Here is a 12,383-nt window from a genome sequence, read left to right on the forward strand (position 1 = left end):
TTAATCAAATGGTGAATCTTGAAGAAATTAACTTAAATTATGAAAAAATAGTTAAACGTGACTAGTTACGTTTAGACACGGCACGTGAATAGTGACGCGCGTGCTGTGACCACCCCTTAACATTTTGGTCACGGCACAGCACGAGACCAAAGTCACAGCGTGTTAGGCACGGCACGGCACGTTTTTTCCACTCTATTAGAGATGATATTTACTTAGTTTTCAATAAAAAAAAAGGGATAATATTTAATTAGCTGATGAAATTTTCATACTATGTACAACTTTCACTCTCATATATTAAATGTTCGATTGTAAATCTTAATATTGTATATTTTACATTATTTTTTTTTAGTAAATAATGGAGGTAAAGCCATTCAACTATTTAATATCTAAAAAAAAAGTTTTTCATCTAAGTTTCGCATATGCAACATTCCACGCAGACACTGTTATCTTTACCACCAGATCAAAATCTAGTTCTCAATAAACAATATAAAGTGAAGCTATGTTGCTTTATAATGTACATATCAGTTTATACTATAAATCTGTGTTTGTTGTTTATTAAAGTCTAAATAGTTTATTCTAAGTGCGCAAAATTATCTGCATATATATAAAAATGTACTTCAAAACCAAAACATTTTTATAACCTTTTTTATTTCTTTATATAGGTAGAAATCACCTGATTAATTTAAAGATTACCAGACTAGTGATTTTTTTACCTATATAAGAAAAATATAAAATTTAGTTTCGAAATATATTTTTATATAAAAATCATATATATATATATAGGGCACGGCTAAATTGCTGCCGGCAGCATTTCTGCCAGCGGTGTTGCCGCCGTTTTTTTCATTTTCTGATGTCCAAACAACAAATCCAAACCGTTAGATGTTTAATCTATACTATAATCTACTTGGAGACCAAATTTTACATTTTTGGAATTTTTTTACTATTTATTAAGCTGGTTTGAAAACTGCTGATTTCAATGCTGCAGAAATTTACTGAAATCAGCAGTTTTCAAACCAACTTAATAAATAGTAAAAAAATTCCAAAAAAAATATAAAATTTGGTCTCCAAATAGATTATAGTATAGATTAAACATCTAACGGTTTGGATTTGTTGTTTGGACATCAGAAAATAAAAAAAACGACGACAGCACCGCCGGCAGCAATTTAGCTGTGTCCTATATATATATATATATATATATATATATATATTAGACAGTTCAGTTTAATTGTTTACACAATAAAAATGAAAATATGAATACATAATACGGGAATTGGGATGAATTAATTTGTGCGTACGTTGCAAAATACGTAAGCACATTGGATCGGATTATATATATGAATAAATTTCAAACAACGTCTCCAGATGGCCAATTTATTATTTTATTGCTTGACACGTAATACTTATTACATAGATTATCTTCATGTGACTGCGTCGTATATTTTCATAATTATCGATCTATTAGGGTTTCAAAGGAGAATGCGCCAGGTGTTTCCTCCACACACTTGTGCTCGCGTAAAGACCAAACAATTAAGTAGAGGTGCAAAAGTTTTATATTTCAGTCTATGCCGCATTTCTCTATATATCATTATATCGTATGGAGAGAATTGATATCAAGGTGGACAACAAGAATGAGAGACAAAAGGAGAAGAGGCCAGAAACAATAGAGACATATTATGAGAAAACTAATTAATTGTATTTTTTATTTTATGCATTACATAGAGTATAAATGAGATATATTTATAACAAAATAAATCCCTAAAAAAAAGAACCTTATGTAATTACGTCGTATATTTTCATAATTATTTTTATGTGACTACGTGGTATATTGTCATAAGAATCTCTCAAAATTAGATTAAATTTGTTATTATCTCCGTAAACTTTCTTTTATTTTAATTATTTTTCCTTTTTCTTTGAGCTAGAAAGAATATTAATGACAATGCTGCATTATTTATTAAAATTTAAAACATATGCATTGAGTGTTTTTCTTTTTCTTTTTTAAAGTCACGTAGTACTTCTTAATTCTTATTCTACTTAAGAAAATCGTTTTTTAAATGTTTCTATTAGCTCTCACTAACTGTTTTTAGTAATAATTGCTGATGTAACCATTAAATAATCAAAAATTAATTATACGAGTGTACAGATTTTGAAACTGAAATTAATTTAATTTTTATTTGATTTTTTTTTAGAACAGATTTTAATTTATTAATTTTTTTTTTCATTTTTACTGATATAAATACTCTCAAGTTTCTAATTGGACTGATTTTTATTAATTAAACTTGTAGTGGCACAGAGAGGCCAAATTATACGGTTGGGATTGACAGATCAAGTCAGAAGGCGCCAGTCTTTTAATAATTTATCTTTTGTGGGTCATATATAATAACTCATAAATCATGAAAAATATACTGTTCATTAAAGTACGCCTTCCATGTGTCGTTCCAAGGTTGATTCAGCCAAAAAATAATAATTAAGGAAAAATTAATTAATTATATTTTGATTATGCAAAAGAAAGGAAAAGGCAACTAACAATGTTATCCCAAATATTCGGAAAGAAAAAGTCTTCCTGATTAAATCACTCAGATTGACTTTGATTGCAAAGTTCATTATAATAATAACTATAAAAAAATAACAAGAAGAACAAACAGCGAGAGAACAGTGGCATTGACTAGTACATTCAAAGGAATATATACATGAGGAGGGTTCAAATGCATTCAAATTTTTGTGCACTTAAATGCATTTTATCTTTCAAATTTGTTTTCTCTGTTTTTAAAGTCCAAACAGTCAATCCGAACTCTTAGATGCGATTTATATATTAAGATGTGCTTGGAGACCAAATTTTACATTTTTTAGAATTTTTTTACTATTTATTAAGCCACATTGAAAATCGTTGATCCAATAGAAACAGTAAAATCAAAAGGCACCGTTGGATCAGCGATTTTCAAAGTGGCTTAATAAATAGTAAAAAAAAATTCAAAAAATGTAAAATTTGGTCTCTAAGCACATATTAATATGGAGAACAAGATGAACGGTTTGGATTGGTCATTTAGACTTTGAATTCGGTGATTTATGATCTAATGCACAAAAATGCCTATGCATTGTAATGTACCATAGCCCATGTCTATCTCTCTCTCTCTATATATATAGAGTCCGGCTAATATCATAATGTTATAATTTCAGTCTATGTTATAACGAGTCAGTTTTTGAGATTTTAAAGTCCAAATAGCCGATCCGAACCGCTCAACACAATCTCCATATTAATATGTGCTTGGAGACCAAATTTTGCATTTTTTGAGATTTTTTTACTATTTATTAAGCCACTTTGAAAATCACTGATCCAACGGCAATAGTAAAATCAAAAGACACCGTTGAATCAACGATTTTCAAAGTGGCTTAATAAATAGTAAAAAAATCTCAAAAAATATAAAATAAAAAAAATTATAAGTATTAATTATTGTTAGGGTATGGACTATGGAGATAGATGTTCAAATGTAAATATTCATAAGTGTTAATTAATGTTATGTGTTTATGTTATGGATCTTATTCTGAACTCTTTTAAATCACCTCAATCAAAGAGAATAGAACTAGGGTGTTCTTAAGTTCATCAAGTTCTTTGATGAACGCAACTTTAAAATCCGTTAAATCGGTTTCAAATGAAGAATCCAAACCGTTGAAATCCATCTACATTATGAGCGATACGTTTACATATGAAAATTTTAAACATTTGAACTAATTTAATATAAAGTCAAGCGGTCAAAAAACATTCAAAAAATGAATGCATTAAAATTAATTTATTAACCTTCTAATTTTGACCGGTTGACTTTATACTAAATTAATTTGAATATTTAAAATTTTCACATGTAAACGCATAACTTGTAAGGTAGACGGATTTCAACGGTTCAGATTTATCGTTTAAAGTGATTAGACGGATTTTAAACTCGAGTTCACCGAGAAACTTGATGAACTTAAGAACATCCTAGTTCTACTCCAAAGATAGTATGGTGGAAATACTGATAGAATGTAATGTAGCGAACCAGTAGATGTAGACAGCATCTATAGCTTAAGCTTGGTCTGTTAATGTACGGTGGTATATATATATATATATATATTTTTGGATGATCGTACATTCGTACGTAGAGACAATGTTTGGTCTATATTCGATTTTGCATATCTCGTAACAGATTCCTAACGGCCATTTTTATTAATAACCCACAAAAAAAAGTTTTTTACAAAAATAACCTCAAAATCTAATTTTTTTCAAATATAACCAAACCGCCAGGGTTGCTGGCGGTCCACTTCTATAGCGGACCGCCACTATTCCTGGCGGTCCACTTTTTTTTTTTTTTTTTTTTTTTTTTTTTTTTTTTTTTTTTTTTTTTTAGAGATCTGATTTTTTTTCTTAATATTTTCATTTGTGAAATTTTAGTTTTTTTTTGTTTAGGGTATTTGTCAAAAAATTAAGGACTTGGCATTTATTAAAATTTTAAATTTCAAGTTCTGACAGCTTGGGCGGTCCACTAGGGACCAGACCGCCAGTATCCCTGGCGGTCCGCTAGCTGTCTTATAAGCACGTTTTCTCTCTCTCTCCATCACACAGTCTCATTTGTTAAACCACAGAGAAGAAAGAGAGAACGATTTTGGCGATTTTGAAGCGATTTTAGGCGATTTAGAGGCGATTGCTACAGGTATTTTATTTTTTATTTAATTATTTTCTGTTTAATTTTTAATTAATAATTATTATACCCGCAGTATGTAAATACTATAAATTAGTCTTTAATTAATATTATAATTAACTTTTAAATTGCAAAAAATAATGAATCTATTATACTGTAATTCTTATGAATTTTTTTTTTAAATGTAGTTTGTTAAGGAAAAAATGCTGGTTGCACTGTACGTGGGCGGTAAGCTAACTAAGGGTGTAGAGGGCGTGTATTACTCGAAAGATGCCTCATTCGGCTTGCAGGTTAATGAAAGAACCACATTTATTGAACTTAAGCAACTAGTATACGAAAAGACTGGTGTAAACCCCAACCGGTATGACTTAGAATTGGCTACCCGAATTGACACACAACGGGCTGGGGCGGGTAAACCTTACTTTGTGAGTTTTCCTATAACAGATGAGGAGTTGTGGAAGGCTGTGTACCAACAATTTGAGTCTAGGGGGGTCGCGATGATAGACTTATATTCCAGGAGGGTTCCCCAGGCCGGGGCTAGACCTTTTAGTGCGGCTGGGGCTGGACCTTCTAGGGCTCCCCCTGTTGGACCTTCAGGTTATGACAATTCGGCTTATGACAGCCAGGGGTACCACCACTCCCCTCATGACAGCCAGGGGTACCACCACTCCCCTCATGACAACCAGGGGTACCACAGTCCCTGTTATGACAACCCGAAAAAACTGTATATGTATATATGTATGTGTATGTGTATGTGTATATGTATGTATGTATATATGTATGTATGTATGTATGTTTGTATATATGTATATATTATACATATATTATAAAAACCGAAAAAAAAAGACCAACAAGCTGTCAGAACTTGAAATTTAAAATTTTAATAAAGACCAAGTCTTTAATTTTTTGACAAATACCCTAAACAAAAAAAAAAACTAAAACTTCACAAATGAAAATATTAAGAAAAAAAATCAGATCTCTAAAAAAAAAAAAAAAAAAAAAAAAAAAAAAAAAAAAAAAAAAAAAAGTGGACCGCCAGGAATAGTGGCGGTCCGCTATAGAAGTGGACCGCCAGCAACCCTGGCGGTTTGGTTATATTTGAAAAAAATTAGATTTTGAGGTTATTTTTGTAAAAAACTTTTTTTTTTGGGTTATTAATAAAAATGGCCGGATTCCTAAAGACCCCCCCCCCCCCCCCCAGGCTATTTTTTACACAGGTTAATCTTAATTGTATTTCTTAATAATTATCTCTATACCTACGTACGTTGTCATAATTAATAACGATCAGTTTATTCAGTTACGTAACTAAAGTTTGCAAATAATTTACTTTAATTATATATCTCATTTAATATATACTGTGGACCAATTCATGATGTTTGACCTTCCAGTGGGATCTATATTGACCCGCTAAATACAAAAAAAATGTATTTGAATTATATTAGTTTCTAGCTTTATTAAATAAAAATTTGAAATATCATTTTATTTGACATTATTGAATAAAAATATTAGCCCCATCAATGACTGCCTTTTTATTTGACATTATTATTGTTTATAAAAAAAAATATTTATCTGAGTTTCGAATTCGTGATCTTTTATACAGAAGGTGTTGCTCTTTGCCAATGAAATAACATGAACCTGTTATTTAGATCTCAACTGTTGATCTTCGTTAAAATTCCCGTATAATTATTTTTCATTGAGATTCGTGTATAAAAAAATTAGAACGGTTGGAATATATCGGAATAACATGCATGATTGATGTCATTCCTTTGAAATAACAATATTATTTCCTGATTTTTATGGTTGATATTGTTTTATAAACTACTAATTAAAATAAAATAAAACAACTGAACTTGGATATGTCCAAACTCCATTTTGACTTTTGAGCCTGTCGATCGTTTTGTTGGTCTATTATTTTATTTTTCATTGGCCATGAATTTTCTAATTTAATGGGGACATCTAGTTGGTTGCAATTTTGATACTTTTATTCTAAGGAATGCATTTTTTTCAACACTCATTGACTTGAAAAGTATACCATTATAAGAGTACGGCTAACGCGCTTCCTCTAGCATATGGGCCGAAATGCTTCCGGTGGAAAGTTGAAATTTCAAAATCCAAAAAGTCGATCTGAACCGTTCATCTTCTTCTCCATATTAATATCTGCTTGGAGACCAAATTTTACATTTTTCTGAAATTTTTTACTATTTATTAAGCCATTTTGAAAATCGCTGATCCAACGGTAGCTTCTGATTTTTACTGTTTGGTAAGCCACCGTTGGATCAGCAATTTTCAAAGTGGCTTAATAAATAGTAAAAAATTTCAGAAAAATGTAAAATTTGGTCTCCAAGCAGATATTAATATGGAGAAGAAGATGAACGGTTCAGATCGACTTTTTGGATTTTGAAATTTCAAATTTCCACCGGAAGCATTTCGGCCCATATGCTAGAGGAAGCGCGTTAGCCGTACTCCCATTATAATTATGTTGAAGGAGTTTTCTATAACAATTAATAATGTTCATTAATTTTTTCAACGGTCATAATTGCCTTCCTACCCTTAAGAAATTGGATAATTAATGCATCGTATATTTCCCTGTCATTACCGCTGCTTAATATTTATTCTGTCGGAAGTTTGAAACAAGAAAACTGTAAATTATATGTATAAAACTTTAAGAATGATTTTTCAAAAACATTAATTCAAATAAAATTGTAGATATGTTATTTGAAATTTAGATAGATAAACAATCAAATATCATAAAATTATGTATTGCTTGACAACATTAATTTGAGACCACTAAAATTTCAATTCTTGTTGTACAATAAAAATATGAAGCAAACTATGTCGTTTTTTTTATTCACATACATATATGAATAATATAGATAAATAAACTTGTCAGAATAAATAATTATTAAATTTCTCCTCAACTTTAAGTATCTATTTTATTTAGAAATATAAAACATATATGTTTTATTAGTTAGTCGACAAGATAGACCTTTTCTCATGCATCTCCTACGTACTCTTCAAATCTATTTCATTCGATCCTTCCTCACGTCAATGCATATATATATATATATATATATATATATATATTCCTAATAGAAAAAAAAAATAGATATTTCTTCATGTGATTGATTTGAAAAGGCCAACTCCAACTATAAATTTACAATTCCTAGCTAGGGTTTCAGAGTTCAGACTGAGACAGCCATAGCTCATACTGTCATACATACGTATATATACCTATCATATCTCATTAGTTGACTTTGTGACAAGATGTGGCGTACGTACGTAAACAAAGAATGAGAAAATAAAAAATAAAAAAATGTATTTATCTACATATATTCTTCAGTCTATCACGACTAGCTGTTCAAAACCTGGAAAATGATATTCTCTCTAGAAATTAAAAAGATTTATGTATAGAGATGGATGTATATATGTATATCTTTATAGCTTCTGTACAGACAGACGTACGTACAGTTCGCAGAACAGAGATATTAAAGAGAGAGAGAGAGGAAAAGGCGTGGCAAGAAAATCGTGGGTTCAGAGATTCTATAGCCGTTTTCCTTGGCAAACAGTAAAATCTCTATTCTTCTCTTAAATTTTAATTGTACATAAACTAACTGGACATGGTTCTTTAAATAAATGCTCACACCAGTACAAGACCAGTAGCATGGTGAATTGGAAAACTACTAAAATCTTTCTTTTAATTAAAAGTTGCAATTACCTTTAATTAGTGCTGATGATTTTTATATTTTGAGTCTTAAAATAGGTTGTATTAAGTGACAAAGCCACATGTTGTCAAGCTTTTTTTCAGAAATTTTTTTACAAAAATACATGTGTTTAAAAGAATTATACATTTTATTTTGTCCTGAAATTTTTTGCCCCCCACCCTATCCTACTTCGTGGCCCCACCTCTAATTGTATATTATTATAACATATAACATTTGTTAAAAAAAAATTACTCAAAAAGAATCCTATAATTTAATCCATACACTGATATCATTTTCTTCCTAAAATATCCATAATACCATCCAATTACCAGTCTAATTTTTTTTCCTTTTTTTTTTATTGTAAACGATTGTACATAGTTCAAAAAAAAAATTATGGCATATATAATTTTGATTTACATTATTTTTTTCAAGCAAGTATATATTCATCTTTGATTTGTACATGTAACTTGTACATACAAATCTTTCAGTAGCTTAATTTTGTCAAGAAATAATGTCAGGATTGCTAGATAGTGCATCTTTTTTCCTCTAATGTCCTTTTCTTTGTGGAAATTCCTCTTTTGTCCTTTAATTTACTCTTAAGTTTCTCCACTCTTATATATTTCCAAATTAGGTTTAGCAAATTAAATAATTAAACGTTTTTCAATGCATATATATATAACACAGCAATATGAACTGAAATGTAATTATTCTTTTGTACTGAAATTCTTGTTTTTGAAAGTAAGATATTAGTAAGGATTTAGTATAGCTAATAAAAATTATGTAGTTACAACTATACCATCTTTTGCTAAATTTTTACTCTTTACTTTAGACGGAATTAATAGTACAAATTGTGCTCAATGAGCCATGAATTTATACAAAAGTCTCAAGTCATATAATTTCTACTAGGAAATAATTTCTTTTTCTTGGAGGTAAATTTGGTTCTGAATTGTTCGTCAATAACGTGATAACACGTGTAAGAATCTTGTAAATTAAAATCCAAACAAGTACTATAAATCCTGATTCACGCAAAATTCATACTTGTTCAAATTTATTAAATATAATTAACACACGTTAATTATGTCATGTCGTGACACTGTCAAACAAACCAGGTAACTTATTCTAGAATATGACATGCGTAGATTATGTCAATATAGATCGACAGGAAAAAGATATATACTATTACTAACTAATTAGCAATACATCTAGATCTTTTTTTTTCCAATTTATTTGGTCATACATTTTAATTTCTTAAAGAGGCAATGGAATGGGTCTAATAGACCAAGTCCAGCTAAGAACATCTAACTCCGTATTCTCTCTCATAAAAGGTAGTCAAAATAGCTGTCCCACTGTCATAATTAATAATTATTTGAAGTAGGCTATATTCATGCGACGACATTGAAAATTTCTTACTTTCCCACGCAGAGATGAACAGCTAATATATGATCCCATCCTGTCTCGCTAGGATAAAATTTTAATTGTCTCCTTTCCATTTGTCTCCCTCTTTGTTTGTTTGTTTGATTTTTTTACTTTCATTTTCCTGAATATTTCTTCTTCTTCTTCTCTCTCTCTCTCTCTCTCTCTCTCTACCTGTTTTGCATTAAATTGTGCTAATAATGACTATATCGTGTGATGTGTAAGCCTCCCCCCTTCAGTGTTGCGTTTATCCTAGACAACCCCAACGATATATCTTTACAAGACCTCATATAATAATATATAATAATACCTTAATTTAACCTTTGCAAAAGAGAACACCACTTGAGAAACCTTGCTACTAACTGGAGGAAAGAGAGAAAGAAACCGAGAAAACTTGCTTCATTGAGTAGCTAGCTAGGTCTTTGGTTACTGTTTGCTTGTTAGGCTGTTGAGAAGAGAGAAGAAATAATGGGAAATTATGGTAGAAATGGAGCAGTTAGACCATATATTAGGTCGAAGGTGCCTCGGTTGAGATGGACACCTGATCTGCACCGTTGTTTTGTGCATGCCATTCAAAGACTAGGTGGCCAAGATAGTATGTCTTCTTCTCTTCTCTTCTCTTCTCTTCTTCATTACTTTTATTTGCTAAAGAGTTTTTAAGCTTTGCAAATAACACTTGTAGTCTTTTGCAGAGGTTAATTTGCTTTATTTTTGCTCATTAATTGTTTATGGGATCTTGGACATCTATTTTATTTTTCTGTTTCCTTTTTTCAAGCCCATTTAATTTTGCATTCATTTCATAATAATATTATTAATTTGTATTTTGTAGAAGCTACACCTAAGCTTATTCTTCAGTTGATGGATGTAAAAGGTCTCACCATATCTCATGTCAAGAGCCACCTCCAAGTAAGAAAATTTTCACCTTAATTTGCTTCCTTTTTGCTTGAAAATTTTAATTGTAGCTAATAGAAAATAATTGTTTTGGTGTTGGGTTTTGGAACAGATGTATAGAAGCATGAAAAATGACTTGGGCAGGAGAGGTAACATTGCTTTTCTATTCTATTTTCTGTTTCATGCTTTAATTAAATTTCATTTATGAATGAATATATACGCAATATCCTCCTTGGTCTTCTCAAAGTAGGTTCTTGTTTTTGCCAACTCCTTTTATTAATTGTTATAAGTACTGTTTTATTTTCCACATGGATATTAATAGAATACTGTATAGTTAAACATTAATTGAAATATATAGAAAGTATTTTTCTTTATTTCCATATCTGCCCCCTCACGTTTAGTTTCTTCTTTCACCAAAACAAACAAATCTATATATTCTGCTATGGCTGGAAGAAGAATAGAATATAATGTCCAGTCCCTTTTGCTAATCTGGACCACTGTTTGTCCATTTTTTTTTCTTTGTATTTTTCTCTAATGAAACATGTGGAATAACATTTTTTTTTAAAATATATGACTTCAAATATATGACTTAAAATGTATGAGCTTATATTTTAATGAAAAATGGTGTGACCTATAGCAGCTATATATTAATGAGAAATGGTGTGACCTATAGCAGCTATAAAAAGATATGACTTAAAATTTAAGATCCTAATCCTATTGAGTATTGTCTAAAGATATATAGAGCCTTTTACTATGTACCTAAACAAATTAAATGATAGATTCATAGTAACCAATAATTGCTATAGGAATAATGATGAGCAGTAGGAACTGCTTTTGAGAGATTCTTACCTTTATTAGGGCTTCAACTCAAAAAAGATTGCTGATCAGGAATTGTTATAATTGTTAATTACAGAGATGCATGAAAGCATAAGACAACAGGATCATGAATCTAATCATGGTACTAGTGATGAGTTAGAGAAAGGGGGAGATGGTCCATGCATTTCTTCCAACCCCAGAAAGGAGCTTCCATCCCAATTTTTATACTCCCCTAATCCATCTCTGAAAAGGTTAGTCTGTAACTCTATGTACCCATTATATATATATCAAAGCATACATATCACCTTTTATCAACTTTTTGGATATACTCAAGAGGACATTGGTTTTGTTGCACCTATTTGGTCCCTCAAACTTATGTGATCGATGTTACTTGTTAATGCCATAATATATAGGCTTTATATTTTCTTGTGACATTTTCCACTAGTTTTTTTTTTAAATTAAGGAATTGATATTTTGGTGAAATTTTTGCAATTTTGCAACCGGTAGCATATATACAAGCATTCCAGTCTTCATAAAAATTTGGTTTCTCTGCTATACTAAAAAGGGATCTTTTAATTTGGTGGATATGTATTCTGGTATTTGTACAGATCACCAATACATCTAATTTGAAAACAGATTGGTTAACACATAATTTATTGCTATCAACTACGTACCTATAGTGGTTTGACCTAAATTAGTTAAAGTTTAATTTTATTTGTCCAAAAATTCAGTCACAGTCTGTTCTGATAACTAATAAAAATGATACTGAAATAATTTGTTTTGAAACATTTATGAAGTTGATTTTCTCCTGCATTAAGCATTATTTTATTTTACAAATATGGTGTCCATTGTGAAGAATAAATAACATTACTAGCAGTGGGTTCACATTTTTAAC

The 12,383-nt window shown here is 30.2% G+C and overlaps 1 protein-coding gene across 1 annotated transcript; it reads left to right on the top strand.

The window, feature by feature from the left end:
- The first annotated feature begins 9,855 nt into the window (after window positions 1-9,855).
- Window positions 9,856-12,360, top strand: LOC144558312 (myb family transcription factor PHL11-like). Its single transcript, XM_078307126.1, has 4 exons — window positions 9,856-10,376; window positions 10,611-10,687; window positions 10,785-10,821; window positions 11,586-12,360. The coding sequence occupies exons 1-4, from the start codon at window positions 10,250-10,252 to the stop codon at window positions 11,867-11,869; spliced, it is 525 nt and encodes a 174-aa protein (XP_078163252.1). The 5' UTR covers window positions 9,856-10,249; the 3' UTR covers window positions 11,870-12,360.
- Window positions 12,361-12,383: the final 23 nt, after the last annotated feature.

The sequence above is a fragment of the Carex rostrata genome, chromosome 8 (assembly GCF_964058835.1).
Source record: "Carex rostrata chromosome 8, lpCarRost1.2, whole genome shotgun sequence".
Lineage (NCBI taxonomy): Eukaryota > Viridiplantae > Streptophyta > Magnoliopsida > Poales > Cyperaceae > Carex > Carex rostrata.